General features: G+C 34.4%; 2 protein-coding genes across 3 annotated transcripts; one reads left to right on the top strand and one right to left on the bottom strand.

Moving 5' to 3' along the window:
- Window positions 1-4,138: 4,138 nt before the first annotated feature.
- LOC131024474 (non-specific phospholipase C2-like) lies at window positions 4,139-8,223 on the top strand. The gene is made up of 4 exons (XM_057953982.1): window positions 4,139-4,588; window positions 6,312-6,966; window positions 7,591-7,770; window positions 7,843-8,223. Exons 1-4 carry the CDS (start codon window positions 4,175-4,177, stop codon window positions 8,127-8,129), a joined length of 1,536 nt encoding a protein of 511 aa, XP_057809965.1. The 5' UTR covers window positions 4,139-4,174; the 3' UTR covers window positions 8,130-8,223.
- Window positions 8,182-14,264, bottom strand: LOC131024483 (hydroxyproline O-arabinosyltransferase RDN2-like). Of its 2 annotated transcripts, none has more exons than XM_057953992.1 (9): window positions 13,857-14,264; window positions 13,101-13,660; window positions 11,788-11,855; window positions 11,510-11,711; window positions 10,745-10,842; window positions 10,565-10,634; window positions 10,390-10,461; window positions 10,110-10,223; window positions 8,182-8,534 (listed from the first exon to the last, which is right to left on the bottom strand). In XM_057953992.1, exons 2-9 carry the CDS (start codon window positions 13,491-13,493, stop codon window positions 8,472-8,474), a joined length of 1,080 nt encoding a protein of 359 aa, XP_057809975.1. In that variant the 5' UTR covers window positions 13,494-13,660; window positions 13,857-14,264; the 3' UTR covers window positions 8,182-8,471. The 2 variants fall into 2 exon arrangements, with proteins under 2 accessions (XP_057809975.1, XP_057809981.1); XM_057953998.1 differs by having other exon boundaries at window positions 13,101-13,604; window positions 13,857-13,996.
- Window positions 14,265-22,126: the final 7,862 nt, after the last annotated feature.

The following is a 22,126-nucleotide window of genomic DNA, read 5'->3' as shown; positions in this document are numbered from 1 at the left end:
GGGCTGGAGGCACGGCAGGGAGGGGAGGGTTTGAGGGGAAGTCGATCTGTGCGTGAAAGGGGATCTGCAAATTTTTAATAGCAGAATTACCAGCGGCAAAATGCTGCCGCTAATTACCGACGGCAATGTCGCCGGTAATCTGCATATTATATAAATTTAAAGGTAAATTAAATTATTTTATAAATAGCGCCGCCTCTAATTACCGACGGTGACAATTCCGCCGCTAATTAGAGGCGGCAGCAATGCCGCCGGTAAACGATAAAAACGACCCGCCTTGTTTTGGCGTCGTTGGGCCGCCGGTAATTACCGGCGGGAAGTTCGCCGCCGATAATTTCGCCGGTATTCAGGTGTTTTTTTGTAGTGTTGTTTGGAATTTTAAAATGGGTTAAGTACCAAATACCCCCCCAACGTTGGGGCCCCTATCGCGTATAGGACCCTATAGTTAGGGTTCGCGCTGTTTACTACCTCAACGTGGCTAAACCTAAGCAAATCCCCCCCTCAAATACCAAATACCCCCCTGCATTAAGTCACCGTTGGGGGGGTATTTGGTACTTAATACATGACTATAGGGTCCTATACACGATAGGGGCCCAACGTTAGGGGGGGGGGGAATTTGCTTAGGTTTAGCCACGTTGAGGTAGTAAACAGCGCGGACCCTGACTATAGGGTCCTATACGCGATAGGGGCCCCAACGTTGGGGGGGTATTTGGTACTTAACCCTTTTAAAATTTAAGTGCTACTGTCCTTCAGCCTTCAAGAACGCATCCCTCCATTTCTTTTAAGGAATTTTTGACTTGTCCGATTCATGAAAGAAAGTGAAGAAAAAAGAAAATAATTGTAATGAATTCTGTTCATTGAGATCTATTGATTTTGTATAAGATTAAGTGTAAATAAACGATAAAATTACGCCGATACTTCTACATATTATGGATAATGTAGGAGATATCTCTATTTTTCTCGGGGAATCTTTTAACATTCAAACAACGATGAATTATGTGTTAGCAATGAAAATGGAAAAAGAAAAAGAAAAAAATTGGAGTGCTACAATGCACGGAAAATATTTTTATACTCCCTCCGTCTCACTCCAATAGGCTCATTTTTTTGGGCATGGGGATTAAGAAAACTTATTTTTTTAGTAGGAAAGTGGTAGAAAAGTTGTGTGGTCTACACCAATTAAGTACACATTTTTTACTCAAAATGGAAAATGAGTCTATTAGAGTGTGATATTCCAAAAAGGAAAACGAGCATATTGGAGTGGGACGGAGGGAGTATATATTATAAAATTAATGTCAATTCAATTATCGTATTTATAAATATAATAAAAAATAATTTTAGTTGAATATATTTTAGCTGAATATTGATAAAATAAAAAATAAAAAAAGTACAATAATAAAAATTGATATTACGAAAAGATAAAAAAAAGTTTGAAAAATGAAAATAAAATACAAATAAAAGAAATAAAAAAATCAATTTATTCAAAAAAAAGATGAGAAAGGAGAGAGATTTTTTTAAAAATTTCAATCTTTAAATAAATATAACTTTTACATTTTAAATAAAATTTACGTGAAATATAGCAAATTAAAGCTCTATCGTGATCTTTAATTTGGTATACATATTAAATATTTTATAATACTTGTATTTCACAATTTAGAGATAAATAAAACAAAAAATAAGAAGATAAAGAAAAAGGATGTAAAAAAATATATAGTTTACAAATAAACCTTCAATTTTATTATAACTACAAAATTGTCACTCATTTTTTAAATAATTTTGAAATCGATTTCAAATTGAAATATCAGCTTTTTGATATAGTATAAATTAGTAACCTACGCTTAATTTATCTGTAGAAAAGAGACTTAACTCTTATTGGTTGCTAGTTATCATCGATGGATTCTCAAATCTAATATTCCCACCGTCACTTAAATAATTTTCTAGGAGGGAATTATGACATAAGTTTTGAGATAAAATTGTTAAGTGTGTTGAAAATGAAAAAAATAAAAATAAATGGAGTATTATTAATGATGAAGTAGTGTCCTAATCTGAAAAGAAAAGTTATTTGTGTGACAATCCATAAAGAAAAATTATAAAGTTATTGGGAGGGTGGACGTATCCAACAATATGGCAAAATGATGTTAACAAAACCCTTTAACATTGTGATAAAGTTATATACTCACCAGATTTTCTTATCCATGTTAAGTTTTAAACTATAATTGATGATTATTTGTTTTATATCATTACTGAAAAAATGGTAGATGGTTTGCAATAAATGTTCATTTATATATACGTCAAGAAATATGTAGAAAGAATCATAATATGTTCATTATAGACTTTATAGTACTAAGAGGCATTTTATTATTATAAACGTAAATATCTGACGAAATTCAATGCATGCAATAATGAACGTCACAAATGAGGAGGCGGGAGGCCATAACCTAACCTAAGAGACAAAACTAATTATAACTAGGGTTAATAGTCAGAAAATACACCAACTTTCATCGGAATTGCATATTGCACACGACTTTCAAAAATAGCTAGAAAATACACCACCTTTTATTTTAATCGCAAATTGCATCACGATTGGGTACTTCAGTGGTGCAATTTGCGACTAAAATAAAATGTGGTGTATTTTCTGGCTATTTTTGAAGGTCGTGTGCAATATGTAATTCCGATGAAAGTTCGTGTATTTTCTGGCTATTAACCCTTATAACTAAAGCCGTAAATGAATACAGCTACTTGCAAGTTATTCTCACTAGTAAACAAGTTGAGTTCGAGTTTGGTAGTTTTATTGAGCCAAGTTCGAGTCTGATAGTACTCGGCTCACTAAGCTCGCGAACATGTGCGGATTCGATTGTTCGCGAACATGTTTGGGAGTCTGTTCATGAACCTTTAATCGAGCTAGTACACGAGCCTTAAACGACACGAACTCGAACTTGAATTAAGAAGTTTTTTCTAAATTCTTAACAAATTCGAGCCCGAAAATCATGTATACGAATATCTAACGAGTCGAGCTCGAGCTCAAGCTCTAATTCGACATTATCGAGTATCACACGAGCCGAACTCGAGCTCGGTAAGTGGGTCACGAGCCGAGCTAAACAACAAGATTAAAGTTCGAATTGAGCTCGAGCCGAGCTTGAACACCCGAATATTTAAACGAGCCGAGCTAGAGCTCGCTGGTATTCGGCTCGGCTTGTTTACAGCCCTTGACACTGTTTTTAAATTTATTTAATTATTTATACAAATATACAAAATAAAATAAAATTTGATGCTTTAAAATCTCTTTTTCTTGCAAAAGGTCATTAAAAATGAAAAAAAATGAAATAAATTAGTCTTTTCAGAAATTATTTCGAATCTTTTAAGGTGATTAAATGCTAATTCATATATATTTTGATTTGTGAAAGCTCATGACTGAAATTTATTTCTATATTTGGGTAGTTTTAAATGAATCATACGATAGGTGTAAATTCCATTACATGGGATATTTTAAATAAGGAGGTCTAACCTAAAACACTACAAAAAGTCATTATTAGTTATTCAAAATTATTTTGGATCTTTTACTCGATCGAGTCGACGAAGTAAATTTTGGAAAAGGTGATTAAATGCTGATTAATATTTTTTTCATTAATTTATTCAATCTTATGAGTGAAATTTTATTTCTTTATTTGCGTAACTTTAAATGAATGATATTGAAACGATAGGTCTAAATTTCGGGATGAGATTCCGTGTCCCACAATTTTATGTGTGTCATTGTGTCTCATGCTTATATCTATTATTTTTAAAATATTTTTTTATAAAAATAAAATTTATTATAATACTATGAATTATGTTTAGTTTTTATTTCAAAAAATTAATTTTTTTTAAAAAGTATATACCATGACTTTGAATTTATCAACTTTTTATTAGCGAAATTAAATAATAAAAAATAATTATATACTCTAGATTAATGGAATAAATCCTAGTGAATAATCATAAAATTAAACTAAAACATACAAAATTAAAATTAAAGAAAAAATATATAAGAAAATAAACAAAATTAAAAGTGAGACACAGAGTGAGGCAAGGTGAGTCTTATTTCATAAATTCTACTATTACTGTATTACATGATGAAACGTACTTGGAGCCTCTTATAAAAACCCACCTCCATCACTACCCAATCCTCACTCCCCAACACATAATAATGCAGAAATCCTCACCAATGGCCTCATCACTCCTCTTCCTCCTCCTCCTCCTATCCGCCGCCGCCGGCAGCCCCATAAAAACAGTGGTGGTGCTGGTGATGGAGAACCGGTCGTTCGACCACATGCTGGGGTGGATGAAGAAGCTCAACCCGGATATAAACGGAGTTGATGGATCCGAATCCAACCCTATCAACACAACCGACCCGAATTCCAAGCGCCTCTCATTCGGCCACGACTCCCACTTCGTCGACCCGGACCCGGGCCACTCCTTTCAGGCCATCCGGGAACAGATATTCGGATCCAACGACACCTCCGCCGCAACGCCGCCCATGAATGGCTTTGCTCAGCAGGCCTCCTCCATGGCCGACCCTCACATGCCCCAGAGCGTCATGAACGGTTTTCAACCCGACAAGGTCCCTTCTCTCTCTCTCTCCTTCCCCACGAATGAGTGTCCCTACCACCAAATATATATCCAAAAACTCCAAATTTTCTACTTTTACTATATATTTTTAACTATTACATTAAAAATTTAATAAGTAAATTTTTTTTCATCAATTAAATACAAAGTATCAACTTTGTCATGATGAACAACTTATTCGGAAGGTATATATAAATTTAGTGTGTGGACGACACTAGAGCTAGCTAGCTATTTTATGGAGTAAGAGGATTTTTTAGAACAATAGCTCAGGTTAATTTGGAAATTAGGACAATAATTTTCAGACTTTTAAAAATAGGACACTAATTAATAATCGTTGCATCCGCAGGACATTTATGGGTCAATTATTGAATTTTTGAGACTTTTTTACAAGGACCAAGCACATGACAACCTGCATGGAGGTGTTGATTATGTGGCAATCACGTCATTTTTACGGCTCCAAATAAAATGTCATGTATTTGGTCCATGCGGGAAAGTCCGAAAACTCGATAATTGGCCGAGAAATGTCCTGCGGGTGCAACACTTATTAATTAGTGTCCTATTTTTACAAGTTCGAAATTTATTGTCCTAATTTTCAAATCAACTGTTCTCCTATTTTATGGATCATTTTGGCAATTTTATCATCTATGAATTTTTCAATTAATCTCTCCTTTCCATTTTTCATCACATGGGATCCTTTATCCTTTAGGGTCTTTCACATAAATTTACACATATATTCATGTATAGAAAATTAATTAACAAATACAGTAATAATGTGGCGGTGGATTATAATAAATGTATTCATTGAGATCTTTTTTATAGATGATACGTGTTTTCATCTCATACTTTTAATTTTCATCATTTAGAATGAGATTGATTAATTGAATGCTCTACATCATTCTTCGTACTCCACTTCACTTCATACTCTTGATATTGAATGCTCTCTTTTTTTTTTTTTTTTCTATTCCAGTACTTCATTGCATACCCATGTTTCAATTGCAAAATTAAGTGTTTTATTCATATTTTATTTAGTTCAGATTTTGAAAATATATCTGATTTCATACTCATGTTTCAACGACAAAGTTGTTGAAAATATATCTGATTTCATACTCATGTTTCAACGACAAAGTTGCACGCTTTAAATTGTGATCATAATTTTTTTAATTCATAGTATTTTGAAAAAATTAATTGTGTGCATAAGTTTCAATCACGGAAAGATATATAGGTCTACTTATTAATCTTATTTATTGGGAAACGATACAAAATAAATTATTGAATGTTTTTTTTATTATATTTATTTTATATAAAAAAATTGATTAATTTAATTAAGACAGTCCAGAAAAAATATTGATCAAAGTGGAGTAATTGAAATGGAGGAATAATTTTTTCAATTTGAAACGAGCATATATAGGTATGTTTAAATACTAATCATGCAATGCCCTTCTTCTTCAAACAATAAAAGATCTAGTGTAGCCGACAATTTATGAAATCCACATTCAACGACGCGTCTTATCTCCCTTTAAAGCATGTCCACCTTCTCTCAAACGTCTCATGCTAAAAGTGTTTACTATAGTATTTTATTTTTTTAATAACATATAATTGAATATTTTTATTTTTATTATTAAAATTTAAAATAAAATTAGCATTCAATTTTATAGCTACAAAATTTAAAAAATTGAAATCTTGAGTTTTTAATATAAAATAAATATTATGATGGGCAGGTTGCGGTGTACAAGGCGCTAGTGTCCGAATTCGCGGTGTTCGACCGGTGGTTCGCGTCGGTGCCGGCGTCGACGCAGCCGAACCGGCTGTACGTCCACTCGGGGACCTCCCACGGCGCCACCTCCAACGACGCGACGAAGCTGGCCTTGGGCTACCCCCAGCGCACCATCTTCGAGGACGTGGAGGCGGCCGGCCTCTCCTTCGGCATCTACTTCCAGAACATCCCCGCCACCCTCTTCTACCGGAATCTCCGGAAGCTCAAGTACATCTCCAGGTTCCACTCCTACGCCCCCGACTTCAAGCGCGACGCGGCGGCGGGGAAGCTCCCGGCCTACGCCGTGGTGGAGCAGCGGTACACGGACTCGAAGGCGGCGCCGGCCAACGACGACCACCCGTCGCACGATGTGCATGAGGGGCAGATGCTGGTGAAGGAGGTGTACGAGACGCTGAGGAGCAGCCCGCACTGGAACCAAACCCTCTTTCTCATCACCTACGACGAGCATGGCGGATTCTACGATCACGTGCCCACGCCCAATAAGGGGGTCCCCACCCCCGATGGGATTGTGGGGCCCGACCCCTTTAAGTTCAACTTTGACAGGTTGGGAGTTAGGGTTCCCACCATTGCTGTCTCTCCGTGGATTAAGAAGGCCACTGGTATATCACTTTTTGTTTCTTCAATTTATAGTTCTAAAACCGGGTACACTTTCAACAACAAATATTTTTCTTCGATATGCCACTATATTTAAATTAGTTTTTAAGTATTTAATTTATTTTAGAATTTTGAACAAATATGATGTCAAACTACTTTTATCCTTTTCTAAGTTTTTCGTATTAATTTTTCAAAAAAAAAAAAAAAAAAGTTTTTCATATTACTGTAGTTTGGCAGACTTTTCATATTATATGGAATAATTAAGGTTAATAGAAATAAAGGATTACGTATCTAGAAGCATCAAAATGCATGTGTATTCATAGTATTTCGAATACTATGATTGTGTGTGTGCTTTGCTCTTTTGATGTGTCATGTGTTTTCCACTACCTCTGCAGTAGGGAAGTTTAATGTGGGCGGTTGGATCTTTGAAAATGAAAATTGCCCTTTTCCGGAAAGAAAATTCTGTCATTTTATTTGAAAAACATAGTCAGTTTATTATTACTATTAATAGAACAGGAATGCTGCATGTCTTGTTGCTCTGCAAATCTTCTTATAGTTGTGGAATTAAAAGAACTGTGAACGGAAACACAAAGCATTGACAGTTTTGGCGTTGGCATTATGTGTTGCAGTTGTTCATGGACCTAACGGGTCCCCTACTCCGACGTCGGAATACGAGCATTCATCGATTCCGGCGACGGTGAGGAAGATATTCAAGCTGCCATCGCCTCCTCTCACCAAGAGAGAGCAATGGGCAGGCACTTTTGAAGGCCTTTTCCAAGTGCTCACTCATCCCAGAACCGACTGCCCTGGTTAGTTCCCACTTTCCACCCTATCTCAATTTACACATCACACAATCTCATCTCCCCTGTTTTTCCACACAGAGAAACTCCCAGATCCAGTCAAAATCAGAGAGGGAGACGCGAACGAGGATGCCCCCTTGAGCGAATTCCAGCAAGAGCTTGTACAGCTCGCTGCAGTTCTCAAAGGAGAAAACATCCTCACAAGGTTCCCAGGAAACATTGCCACCAATATGACCGTCCGGCAAGGGACACACTACATGGACGAGGCGGTCAAAAGCTTCTTCGAAGCAGGTTTTGCTGCGAAGAAGATGGGGGTCGACTCCGAGCAAATTGTCAAGATGAGACCCTCTCTATCCACAAGAACATAGAATATAGAATCAATCAATCAAGACTATGTATACTATACTTACTAGCAACAAATCAGTGAATCTGCTATGAAATTGCATTACTTTCAAGCACAAACAAGACCGGAGTAGCAAACATTAGAATATATTTGCACAAAAAGAATGTCATCTGCTTCATTGTGTATTGATGTTAGAGGTGTCTAAAAAGGATATACGTCGGACAAAACCCTCATCTTCTTCTACATGTATTCTCTCTTTCTCATAAATTCATATTTTGTATAGTTAACCACTATCAAGGCCGCAAAAAACATCACATCTTCAAGCTCCCGTATGATCCAAAACTAAGGAACGTATCTCGGCCAAAATTCACAGTGTGTCCCAGTTAGGAATGTTTGCACTAGCTTCGTTCACTGCTTTCACAAGCCTCACCTGTAGACAGGAATGCATATCCAACAAAGTTTAGCTAATCTTCGGCCGACAATATGAGTCACGAGGTAAATAGCAAGCTATACCAAATACTTTTAGAGGTTCCTGTGAACAAAGTTTGTCCCGTGGCTGTGAACCATGGACACTAAGCAGCATTTTTCATAAACAACATACCACTATTACACAGCATGATATAGCTTCTAATAAGAGGATAAAAAAGAAGCAATTCACATAATTCTGCATTCCAGTTAATGTTTAAATTGATTTCACTTTAAATAATTCAGTATCTTAAAACTGGTCCATGAACTATATATATTGAAAATAAAAGCTTCTCAATATAGAATCCACATTTGGTATTCATGAATCATGATTAATGAAGGAGTCATCATATCCTATTCTTACTAGGCATTTGCTAACTACAATAATATAAATTGGACATATTATAAGATTGGAGTGTTCTGGCAAAAATGATTACTTACACCTTATAAGACCCATCATATATTTTGCCGTTTTGGAAGGTTCATAATTAGTTAAAGAACATATGAACTTTGAAAGGGGAGAAAATGAACTTCTATATCTTCATTTTTGGGCCTGGAAAGGAAAATTATACTCCCTCCGTCCACAAAAACTCTTCCTAATTTCCTTTTTCGTTCGTCCACAAAAACTCTTCCTACTCTTTTTTTTGGAAATAATTCTCACTAACCATTACCCTTAAAATTCACACATATTTACACACATCACCCCTAATGGACCCACGCAAACCCACTAACTATCACCACTTTTTCTATTTTGTGGAGCCCCTTCTCCACTCACCAAATTCACAACTAACTTTTCTTAAAATCCGTGCCCACTTCATTGAGGAAGAGTTTTCATGGACAGAGGGAGTACAAGTTTACTAGATGCAAGCAATGAGATAGTTAAAATCTTTTACACGTAACATGGCTGATTATACAACCTATGCTCATAATGATGACTGATGACTGATTATAAAACTATATTCATATAGTCAACTTCAGAATTCCTTATGGCTATTAAACTAAAAATAATGCTATATCTCTCCTTGCACAACAACTACGTAATCCAATGAGTTTCATCTCAACCAATAAAGTTTCTTCGTCAATGGAGCCAACCTAGGAAACTAAGAGGGAGAAGAGCCTCAAACATAGAAAAAGTATTGGACTTATGGCATGGAAAGAACACAAGTTAGAAGCCTACCTGGTTGTACTTATATTAACAATATACTTACACCAAGATGAATTAAAGTTTATCTTCGTGGCTACAATAATTATTCTTCCATGAGATCAAAGAATGATGAGATTAAGATATGAGATGCTTATTTTACGCCATAGAGTTTCAATAAAATTGATCTATTCAATCTCATAGAGCTATTTTGAAAGTATCAAAAAATGAAGTGCAAAAACAAAAATCAAATAATAATAATAATAAATGATAGTATAATAACAATCAAGGCAAGTAGTATGACACTGCATGCAATGGGAACGAACGGAACGAACTGCCTCTTCTAGTATGTAATTGTCAATTTGTCATGCATTGAAGTGATAATATTGGAAAGCATACCACACTTTCAGGAACGCCTGGAGGAGGTAATGGGATATTTCTTGGGGGAGGACCACGCAGATGAGATCTCTTGTCAAATCTCCATTCTCCAATCTTCCCATAAGTCAATTCCCCCTGTTAATTTTCCAATTAGAAGAATGTCTACAGAAATAACAATACAAGGAAACAGAATAAATAGTTCCCATCTCAAAAAGAAAAAAAAGAAAAAAAAGTTTTGATCAAACCAAGAGGATTCCAAATTCCAAAAAACAACTATGTGAAACAGTAGAAATTGTTTTACCTTCATGTTGTAATCACATCCATATGTATAATGAATGATAAACTTCTGGCCAATTTCCAAATCCCATGGAGGCTAGAAGAACAAAGATCAACATTAAACTGGTGGTGAGATGAAAAAAAAAAAGAAAAAAAAGAAAAGAAAAATAAAGGGGGTCTTCAACAGCAATCATGTGGACCTGTAGCATGAAGTCCTTCCGAAGGATATGCCGTACTCCATGCAAAGCAGATGCAACTGCATAACCGTACCTATCACAAGAGAATTTAAACCAAATAAAAATTATGTTTGACCAACCATATATCTCAAATTGACCACTGGAAAGATAAACTCATACACGAATTGTTTACAAAACACTTACATTTCCAAAACCCATCCAAAAGCCTTATCAGTCTCTGGATCATCTTTCATTCGCAAAGATACATTCATCCATGTGGGTGCAATTTTCTCCAAAATCGACTGCAGCAAAAAGGTTTGTATGGCATTGTGAAAGTGAACATACATGAGGCAACAGAAAGATACATTCAGAATACAAATGCAGTAACCAGATGAAGAGAACGTATTACAAACAAGTGAAACAACAAGAAGGAGATGCTGAGAATGTGGGAAGTTTCTAATGGAGCTTTGCCAAAATAGAAATGGCTAAGGCATATGCATAATTTTTTAGAACAAGTTCTTTCATAATTTCAAATTTCATTTAACAAGAGCAATCTCTTCTCCTTAATGAAATAAACAAAGTCTGTTTATGGATGCATAAATAGGTTTGACATAACAAGACATGTTTTTCCATTCCGAACCGAAAAGCATAAAGCATTACTGTATATATATTTTAGAGGAAATTGGCAAACCAACAAATGAGAAAACTAGAAAAGGAATTGATCTCAAAGGTGAAAATAAAATCATTACCAATATCCACGCCATTTTCTACCCTTTCTCCATGAACGATAAGCACAATAACACGCCCCCATTGAGTAATAGTGCATAGATGTTAATAAAAGTACCCCAAACTTTAAGGATGAAATATCACGGCTTACATTGTAAAAACATGCACCTATTTTCTTATAGGTAGTTATCTGCTTTAAGCAATGAGAGTTAGTAAACATCTAAACTGAAACTAAGAGCATACCTTCTTTACAATTACAGGAGAGTTGCCAATTGGATCAACATTGGACACTGGGCCTTTATCTTCAGGATAATATTTTCTTATAATTTTCTCATTTTCAGTTGGTTTTATGTAGAAAAATGGGAATGCAGCTGGATGATCTCCACGAGCCAAATTTGGCAACGGATTGACAAAAACATGATCAGGTTCTGCCATTAGAATATATCTGCATTGGCAACACCATGACCAGGGATTTAGAATACACACTGAATGAGAAGAGAGGCTCAAGCACGAGAACATACTCTTCCTCTATTGTGGCTTTCTCCAGCCACTGCACGAATGCCCAAGGTCTGTTTAAAACAATGTAACCCTGTTCACATAAAAAGATAACAGAACATGTTAAGAGTAACTTCAGAGTGGAGCAGAACAAAAGTAAAAACAATAATCTGGTAGAAACCTTGCATATATTTTTCAGGGGAGAATAGACATGTAAATAAGAAAGATACTACGGTTTGACAGAAGAACTGCATCTCTCTCAGTTTATAATACTCATCTTGCTAGTTGGTCAGACTTCCAAAATAAAGTCTTGTTACTCATTATTTAACCAAACCAAGTATTAGGATACCTAATCCCTAGGTCATTCAACCGAATGCAACACCACCTGGTCGAAAACTTCTATTAATATTTCTCAGTAGCTAGCCAAATCTTAGACAAAAATAACTGTGTAGAAAAGAGAACTTAACATTACTATGTCATAGTGGTTCAATAACATGCAGTTATTAATTTCATATTTCCATCTGTCACCACTGTCGGTATCTATGGATTGATCACAAGGGACATTCCTGACGAAATAAGGTCAAAATCTCAACTTCCTATGCCTTATTCACTCAGATTTGGTAAAATTATAACTTTTATACCGAGGGAATTCCTTCTGGTCCAAAATCGTCATTGTGGAGATGCAGATTACACTTATTTTCAGTTACTGAAAAATCTGATACTGTAGAAAATTCTTAATTGACATTGTCATATTTCTACTTACTCTCTATGGTGCATGCACACACACACACACACACATCTCATATCATTACTTGTATTATCATCACAAGATATAACAAATAGTAAAGACCATATACGCTAATATCCTCAAAATATGTTTGTCCTAGAGGATATTGTACTTAGAAATGTGCTTGAAATGTTAAAGATTTCCAAGATAGTGATCAGAACAGACATCTTCGGTCCTCATAGTCAATCACAGCTAGGAACACAAATCAAAGATGCAACTAAATTCACACCTCTTTAATTACAAGGATAAGTAGGATGTAAGGCAACCAAAATACTATGAATAATAAACAAGATTACAGTTATTCCTTTTATGAGTTAAGCTGAACAAGATGATTATTAATTAATTAGTAAAATAGGAAAAAAAAATTACTCCCTCCGTCCACCAATTCAAGGCCTAGGGCAAGTGTAATTTACACTTGCCCTAGGCCTTGAATTGGTGGACGGAGGGAGTAATACTTAAAGAGTTAAAGTTTAGAGCACATTAGGTGCAAAGTTCAGAAGAACCAGAATTCCATACACTATTAATAGCAGCAAGCTAACAGAGAGTGCTCACCCGATCAAGCCCTTCCGGAAGAGGATCTACAACAACAGTCGGAATCTCCTCCATCAAGTTATCAGGATTCCCCGAGTGCAAAACCCTAGTAAAGCCCCCCATATCTGATCCTGGCATATCCCTCATTTTCTTGTACCAATAGTACATAATCCGGCATTGCCATTTGCTATAAGGCGCATCAGTGGCTGTCAAAGCAACATGAAATTTTGCACCAGTGCCCTCCCTCACCTCATCAGGCTTCCTAACAACTGGATCATGCAACTCCTCCGTAACACCCCTACTAGTCTTGTGCATTACCAAAATCAACAAATTGTACGTTGCTAGGAAGAAACCAAACGACAACAACACCAACAAAAAGGGCGATGCACGCCCCACATTCTTCTTAGTATTCATCCTAAGCTTCACCGAGAATCCAATCTAATTAACTCTTATTTCGCAAATTCCTCCAAACAAAACCCAAGAACTCCAAATCCCTCCAGCAATTCACCACAACCAAATCAAATTCTATAAACAGGTGTGCACATTTGGCACAAATTTCCAGTAATCATGACAAACTTATTCTGAAAGATACAAAAACAACAACAAAAAAAAAAAAGATTAAATCTTTAAACCCTTCTCTCTCCCTCTCGGAAAAGCATCATAAATTGACAATCAATCAATCAAAAATTAAAAGAGCTTCAACTTTGAGCATCTGTAGCATTAGCATTTTGCAGTGAATTAAGAAACACGCAAAGAATAGCAGATCTACAAACATACCAGGGGCGAACAACACGGCCGAAAACACAATTAGACACTAAAACACGCAATGAAGAGGAGTTTGATGTCAACGTTTTGTAGCAGTGGACTTGTACACGCAGAGATCCATGTACAATTAGACGTGGGACAATATTTAATTACAAAATAATGATACCTCCATCCACGAAATGTGTACTCATATTTCCTTTTTCGTCCGTCCACAAAATGAGTACCCATTTCCCTTTTTGGCAAGTGTACCCCACAAAACATTTTAATTAATACACTAAAAAATATGAAACCCTTATTCTATTCACACTACACTCAATATATTTTTTAAAACTCGTGTCGTCCACAAATGGGTACTCATTTCGTGGACGGAGGGAGTAAAGTATTCTCTCTATGTTTCAACTAACGGATAAATTATTGAATAGTTCCTATTCCTATAACTATATTCATAGACTGCGGTGATATTAGTGGGCAGTCATGTCAATTGTCAACTTGTCAACCAAAACGTTTATTGCAATTAAGGGAGTCGGAATTCAAATAGAAACTCCTGCCATTTCCTAATCTTTGTAATATTGTAACTAATTGTGGTGTTTTGTTGATTTTGGCAATGCTTAATGAATTATGTTACTAATCTTCTGTTCACTATATATTACTAATTGTGGTGTTTTGTTGATTTTGGCAATGCTTAATGAATTATGTTACTAATCTTCTGTTCACTAATATACTTCCCCCGTCCACTAATTTATGGTCTACTTTCTTTTTTGGTTCGTCCACCAATTTATGTCCTACCCATTTTTAGTAACTCTTTATATATTTTTTAATTGGTGGATCCCAATAAACAATACACTTTATTTGTCTCTTTCTCCACTCAACTAATAAACAATATATTTTGTCGGTCATTTTTTCCATTTAACTAATAAATAATAGTACACTTTTTCTTAAAAACCGTGTTTCCTCCCCTAGGTCATAAATTAGTGGACGGAGAGAGTAATTACTTTTGTTCTCCACAAAAGTTATTCATTGTGCCATTTCCTAACCATGAGTTGGTTTTGTCGGACAGGGAAAGTACTCCCAAAAGTAAATAAATGTTTTCTTAATCTTCGTACTCAAAAATAATGGTCAATACAAATGGGACGGAGTGAGTACTTTCTCTATCCCACTAAGAAAGTAGTATATATTCCATTTTGAGTTGTTCCACTATAAATGACATATTTCATAAATGATGAATTTTAACCATTGAAAAAGTACAGTTTTTACACATTTAACTTAGCTACACCTTGTCTTTGATCCGTGTGTCCAAAAATTTTATATTACTTATAGTGAAACGAAGAAAATATGTTATTTTAAGTTTGACTTCTCTCAAATAATAAAGCACGATTCAGTTATTAAAATGCTTCTTTTTCCAATCAATAAATAAATAGTTGATTTTTTATATATCCGTCAATATAACGCAGACAAATGGTATTAGTAATACATAAATATTTATAAACATCAATAGGATGTCTAGCTTAGTTGGTTTATTGGCGTGGCTTTCAACCATGTAGTTGATCGATATCATTTTCACCAATTCTCCAGGTTGATCTAGTTCGTTCGGTCCATTTCTATTTTTTTTGTTTGTTTTGTTTTTAATTTAATTATTTTTTATCCTTATCCTTTTTGATCCATTCGAAAATATTATTTACATGAGCTATATATTTTAATAATTTTTGTGTGCGTGTGTTGGCTAGGGATGGCAACGGGTCGGATCTGGACCGGGTCTGGCCAATACCAGATCCAGATCCGTTTTCATATACCAGATCCAAATCCAGATCCAGATCCATGGATCTGAAATTTTTGGATCCAGATCCGTCAGATCCGCGGGTCCACGGGTCCAGATCCATGGATCTACTATTTTTAAATTAAATTAAAAAAAAATCACAAAATCAATAACATCTAATTTCCATCATGAAAAATATAACACAAAATACTTTTATCTAATTACTTTTAGTTTTTATTCTTTTGAATATAGTTTATTTATTATTTTTAATTTAGTTAATATTATTAGTAAACTAAATATAAAATATAAAAAATATAAATAAAATAAAACGGATCCACGGGTCGGATCTGGGCCGGATCCGGATCTAAAATTTCAAGATCCAGATCCAGATCCGTTTTCAAAACTGAGATCCAAATCCAGATCCGTCGGGTCCAAAAAATTGAGAACGGATCTGGATCCACGAATCTGGACCGGGTCCAAGATCCACTGCCATCCCTAGTGTTGGCCTAGCGGTGGTGGTTAATACCCAAGGCCTGAGGTCCTAGGTCGAGACCACCGTAACAAATGTCACTTTTAATAACAGAAAATGATACTTCGTAAATAATATTTTTTATAAAATCAAATGTGAGGAGAAAAAAAGTATGCATCTTCGAAAAATCGGCGAAATTAAGGCAAAGTCAACCTAACCAGACCGAAAACAGCACTGCCTGGCAGATTTGACATTATCTTGAAGCTATCATATACCCGATAAAGTAGAAGATTGACATGAAAGCATGAATAAACTCGAGGAATTATAGTTCAACTCAATCACTTACAAAGTCCTATTTCTATTAGGATTATCAATGTTTCAGCCTATAAATACATGCAAAAGTCTCATTGTAAATGTTGGGTTTCGGAGGGTTGCAGAACAGGTGTATGGGTGGGGGGAATACACTTGTAGGCTATTTTTGGAAAACTTTTGATGTTAACTGAAATAGTATCAACTGATACTAAATGAGTTTGAAGAGAAGAACAGTTAAACAGTTTCAGTTAAACAACAGAACTTTGACTGATATCCAAAAAGGGACTATAGTCAGGTTTTGAAATAGATGAGTGATATGAATCTTACTGATTATCAGAAGATTTATCAATTAGACTAATAACACTGGTAGCGGAAAACTTAACTTTTAAATAGCCTTTGATTAACACGTTGTCAGGTTATAGTTTCACTTTGCAATTAATCAGTTTCAGTTATAGACAAGTTTGTGCACAGATAAGAAAGTAAAACTGAAAGAGAAAAAATAACAAAGGATTTTTACATGGTTCGGAACAAGTTCCTACGTCCACGGTCTGTTAAACACACTGACAATCACTCTGGGCTCGTGCTTACGGGTGCACAGCAAACCTTAGACTGAAAATACAATTTCCTGTACCAACACTCTGGGTTGGATTTCTCGCTCACTCTTAGCACGCTAAGACACAAGTGTCTTTTCCAGCGGGTGGCTAAGATCTCTTGGAGTCAGAACACTGGTTTGAACTCCTCTCTACTCAAACTCTCTTTTCTCTTGAGTGAAAAGAGATTTGAAGTACCAACTAGATTACAGAGAATGGGCTCTCTGTAATCAGAAACTTAGCCTTTGGATATTACAAAGAATTTGCCTAAGGAACTAAGAGAATGTATGAAATCAGAGAACTGATTTTGGCTTTGGGAATTCGCTTATTCGATTCAAAACTTTTGAAGACAGTGAATGGTTGAGTTGCGATTTTGGCAGAGTTTCAGCTTGTGCATTTGAATCGGTGAAGATTGTTGTGTTCCTCAAGCTCTATTTATAGGAGAAGTCTTGAATAGATCCGTTGGCTGAGATGGTCTTCAAGAATTCATCCGTTGTGAGAGTAATTTGAATTTGCCTGAGGCTTCAATCTTTGAGGTTCCTTAATTTGGTGAAGAACGACGTCTCAGGTACAAGAGGTAAGGCGTCTCTGAAAAGTTATCACCAAAAATGAATACTCTGCAGAGAAAGGACGATCTTCAATATCTCTGCATTTAATGCGGTTGTACTTGAATGTGTGTGGCTTTATTTATACTCAGGAGTTTCAGTCCGAGGAAGAATGCCAACTGATACTTGACTTGAGTATCAGTCCGCTAAATCCACGTGGCCTGCATTATTACTTAAGCCATAACTGATTCTTCAGTAAGCAACTCTTTTAGTCAAAACTTCAGTATTTGACTTGGCCTTTTCACAGCTAACTTCAATTGAGGTCTTCAGTCTTCAGTCTTCAGAACACTAGATAAACTAGAAAAAGAACTCCAACACTTGAGTTCAGAAAGTTCTAGTCTATTACAAAGAAAATCTAAGGATTTTGGTATCATCAAAATTAGGGTTATGATATTTCATTAAGTTCCAACAGTAAACACACACTATTTTATGACCTACCTGATACATTATTCACAAATTACTCAAAGTCAATACAAAATCCTAAAGTTCCAAACCATTCTTGCGTCTTTATAGCTTTAAGTTAGATCTGTTTATTTTGAGCATAACAAGTAGCGCTGTGGTGGAAGAAGGAGCAATCGAGGAGGTTGACCCGGATTGGGTGGATCCAGGAGTGTCAACCTAGTCCCGATGGAAAGTCACCCTGATTTTGTTTTTCCAGGTCATCTCTGCACAAATAACGTTCCAAGCCTGACTTTATTTGGGGAATGACCCAAAAAAGAAAAATATAAAGTTATTTGAGGGACGAAGGAAGTATATTATTTAATTAGCGGATATAACTATAAGAGATTGAGACATGAATGAGTACAAAAATATATTTTAATTGAATTTGAGATTAATACGAGTATATAAATTATATCATGAATAAATATATAAATTTGTAACAACTTATATTTATAAAATTAAATGAGTTCGTGTAACTAATCAAAATTGGGACAAGTACGAGTATATACATTTTAGACGGGTAAGAACATTTATCAACATGTCTTTGCGTAATTTTCTCTAATTTTACGTGTTTTGCTATTCAAATTATCTGGGTATGAGTAACATACATTTTTTACGGGTGCGAATATTTTATCAGCATGGTTACATAATTTTTTTGTTTAATTTATAATCTCTTAATTTTGTATGTGAATGTTTATTCTTTAATATTTGAGTCTTTATTGAGACGGATAATCAATTATTTGTGATAAATTATATTTATATATGTAAATATGTATGAATATTTAATATATGTTACTATACATTTTTGATATAAATATTATTTTGTTTATTATAATTATAAATATAATTAAAATAATTATCCGTCAAAATTCGACGAGTTACACATCAATTGATGTATTATTTATACAAGCATTCGCCTGCACTATGCGGACGGTTGTACAAGAGAATTTGCCATAAATTCAAGCCACATAGGATTTGTTTGGTAATATAAATATAGGATACATGTGATATTATTGTAATTAAATACTTAAATAGTTTGATCAGTAACCAAATAAGGTAAATTATTTCTAGAAAAATAAAATACATGAGGGGTATATAAGTAACTTTACATATTACATCTGCAAAGAGGTGCTATTATTATATAATTCTTAGTGCAAATTTGTTGATACTTTTTGTTACGTACTGTTGACTTTTAAATCTAACATATAAATTTTAGTGCAAATTTAACTAACTTGATTTAAGTTTGACCTTGTTAATTATTTAATTATGTATACATATTTTTTAAGGTAATTCTATTATATTATTGACTTTTGATGATAAAATATGATTGTCTTAAATAAATTTATTATTTTAATTTAAAAGTTGTGTACATTAATTATTTGGATCAATAGTATTTTATGTCCCGAACTTTCAACATTTTTCATAAAATATCTTGAACTTTCATTTTTCCCTAAAAAACTTCGAACTTTCAGTTTTTCCTATAAGATATTTCGCTATACAAAATTTAGTAACAGAAAGATGACTGATCTCGTCGAATGAAATATTTTGGGGATCGTCATTATTGAAAAACCATATTAGGAACCACCATTATTGAAAAACGCTGAAAGTTTGAAGTTTTTTTTTTTGTCATCTTTCCATCATCTGATTTTGTATAGCAAACTATTTTATGAAAAAAATTAAAAGTTCGATTTTTTTAAAAAAGAAAATGAAAATTCGGAACATATTATGAAAAATATTGAAAGTTCGAGACAAAAAATATTAATAACCCTTATTATTTTATATTAGCTCTGTTCTAGAATACTAGTTGTTGTTTTTAGCAATTTTTTTCCCTAAATATTTCCATTGATGTTTTGCTTTCTTTTTTTTTTTTTCTAAACATGCTTTTTTATTTGTTAATCTTGACAAAATGGAAACCTTCTTGTAGGACAACTATAATACTAATTAAAAAATTAAGATAAATCAATATAATATATATAAGACAAATCAGTCTACATTCTCTACGAAAAATGTATGTGGCAATGAGGGGTGATGCTCCAAAGGTGGAGTGACAAATGGTGCTTACAAGGAATATTGCACCACCCGGCTATTTTAAGAAGACTATCTACTGTGAAAAAGCTGGAGAAAATTGAAATTTATTGTGATGAGGAGTGTTCTTTGTGCATGATTGAGAAACTATTGATCACTTATTTTTCAAGTGCTCTTTTTCTGCAAATATTTGGAAGCAACTTGCTGGATGGAGTGGAGTTCATGAACAAGTGTTAGATTGGCAAGGGGAGCTGAGCTTCATGGAGACACAATGCAGAATCAAGGAAACATCTCTATAGGTTGGTGCTATCTACTACGGTTTATTGCATATGAAAGGAACGAAATGCAAGGAAATTGGGGGATAATGTGTGTACGGTTGAGCAAGTGGTTAGACAGTGCCAACTACACATAATTACAATGGGAGTAAATGACAGGAAAATGATGAGATATTTGAAGAATTAGACTCAGTTAGTAGTCTTTGCTTTGTTAGCTTGTAAAATTTTGCGACATTGCTCACTGGTAATAAAACCCCCTCTATTTACCAAAAAAAAAATATATGAGTTTTAATGACAATTTGATTTTTCTTATCAAATTTTCTCTCTCATTTAATCTTATTTTCTTGTTTTGATTCTTTTATAATAATTGTCAACTTCAATTCATAAAAAAAATACTCATATAGATGTCAAATTAAAGATTATAATAGGATTTTTAATTTGATGTAAAAAAATTAGACTTGAAATGTGCAAGTCATGATCGTTTAAAATATTAAAATTAATTTTCATTATTTTTATAAAAGTAGATTTCATTTTTTTTTCAAAAAAATTACATTATTGTTTAATTGTACTTCCTCCGTACACAAAGATTATATGTTTCTTACTCCCTCAATCCCATTATTTTTAGGCATAAAGATGAAGAAAAAGTGTAGTTAATGCATAAAGTGAGTTGTTGGAAGACATTTGAAGTTATTTTAGGTGAGTTTGAGTATAAAGTGAGTTGGGCCTACCATTAATAATATTTTAAATAGTTAATTTTAGACTAAAATTGTATGAGACATTAATAGTGGAATGTCCAAATATAGTAAGTGTGACTAGGGCTGTATACGAACCAAGCCGAGCCGAATACCTCTAGGCTCGGGCTCGGTTCGTGAAGATTTGGTTCGGCTCGAATTCGAGCCTAAAAATAAGCTCGAGCTCGGCTCGCTTATATAATACCAAGCTCGAGTTTGGTTCGAATTCGGCTCGTTAATTATTCGTTTATCTCGAGCTCGAGCTCGGTTCGTTAATTATTCGTTTATCTCGAGCTCGGCTCGAATTCGAGCTCAGTTCGAATTATTTATATATTAAGGTTTCATTAAAATAAAAAATTATATTTGTTCATATATTACTAGACTGTCACTATTTATGAATCATAATTTATAATTTATTTTTAACAAATAGATAATTTATCAAGTTAGTAGTATTTTTTTTTAATTATGAGTATTATTTTTATTATTTAAAAAATATTTAGCAAATAAAATATATAAAATTATTATTTAATGAACCTATTCGCGAACATATTCGTGAACCTATTCGCGAGCCTATTCGCGAATAGGCTCGCGAATAGGTTCGAGCCGAACATGTTCGCGAGCTCACGAGCCGAACATGCACAGCCTCGAGTTCGGCTCGTTTAGAAAACGAACGAATTTCGAACGAGCTTTTTTCGAGCCGAGTCCCGAATAGTTCGCGAACGGCTTGGTTCATTTACACCCCTAAGTGTGACATTATTAATGAGATTGAGGAAGTATTATTTTCCTCCGTCTACAAAGATTCTATGTTTTCTTGTTGGGAAAACTATCCCTTAAATTTTAAACTTCATACACACTCAGTATTTATAAAATACTCAACTATCTTCCACATCAATTTCGGTAAGTCCTTTTCTTTAGCCAATTTTGGGGGACTATCTTTTACACTTTATAAACATCTCTCAATTATTTATTAAAATTTGTGTCCTCCACTCCACCATACAATTTTTATGGATGAAGGTGTAATATTTTTTAAATTTACATAGATTTAAGTTATAATAAATTTTTAATGCAATTAAGTAGAATG

Source organism: Salvia miltiorrhiza, chromosome 1 (genome assembly GCF_028751815.1).
Source record: "Salvia miltiorrhiza cultivar Shanhuang (shh) chromosome 1, IMPLAD_Smil_shh, whole genome shotgun sequence".
Taxonomy (NCBI): domain Eukaryota; kingdom Viridiplantae; phylum Streptophyta; class Magnoliopsida; order Lamiales; family Lamiaceae; genus Salvia; species Salvia miltiorrhiza.
The sequence above is the reverse complement of the archived record's forward strand: the minus strand, read 5'-3'. Positions and strand labels throughout refer to the sequence as shown.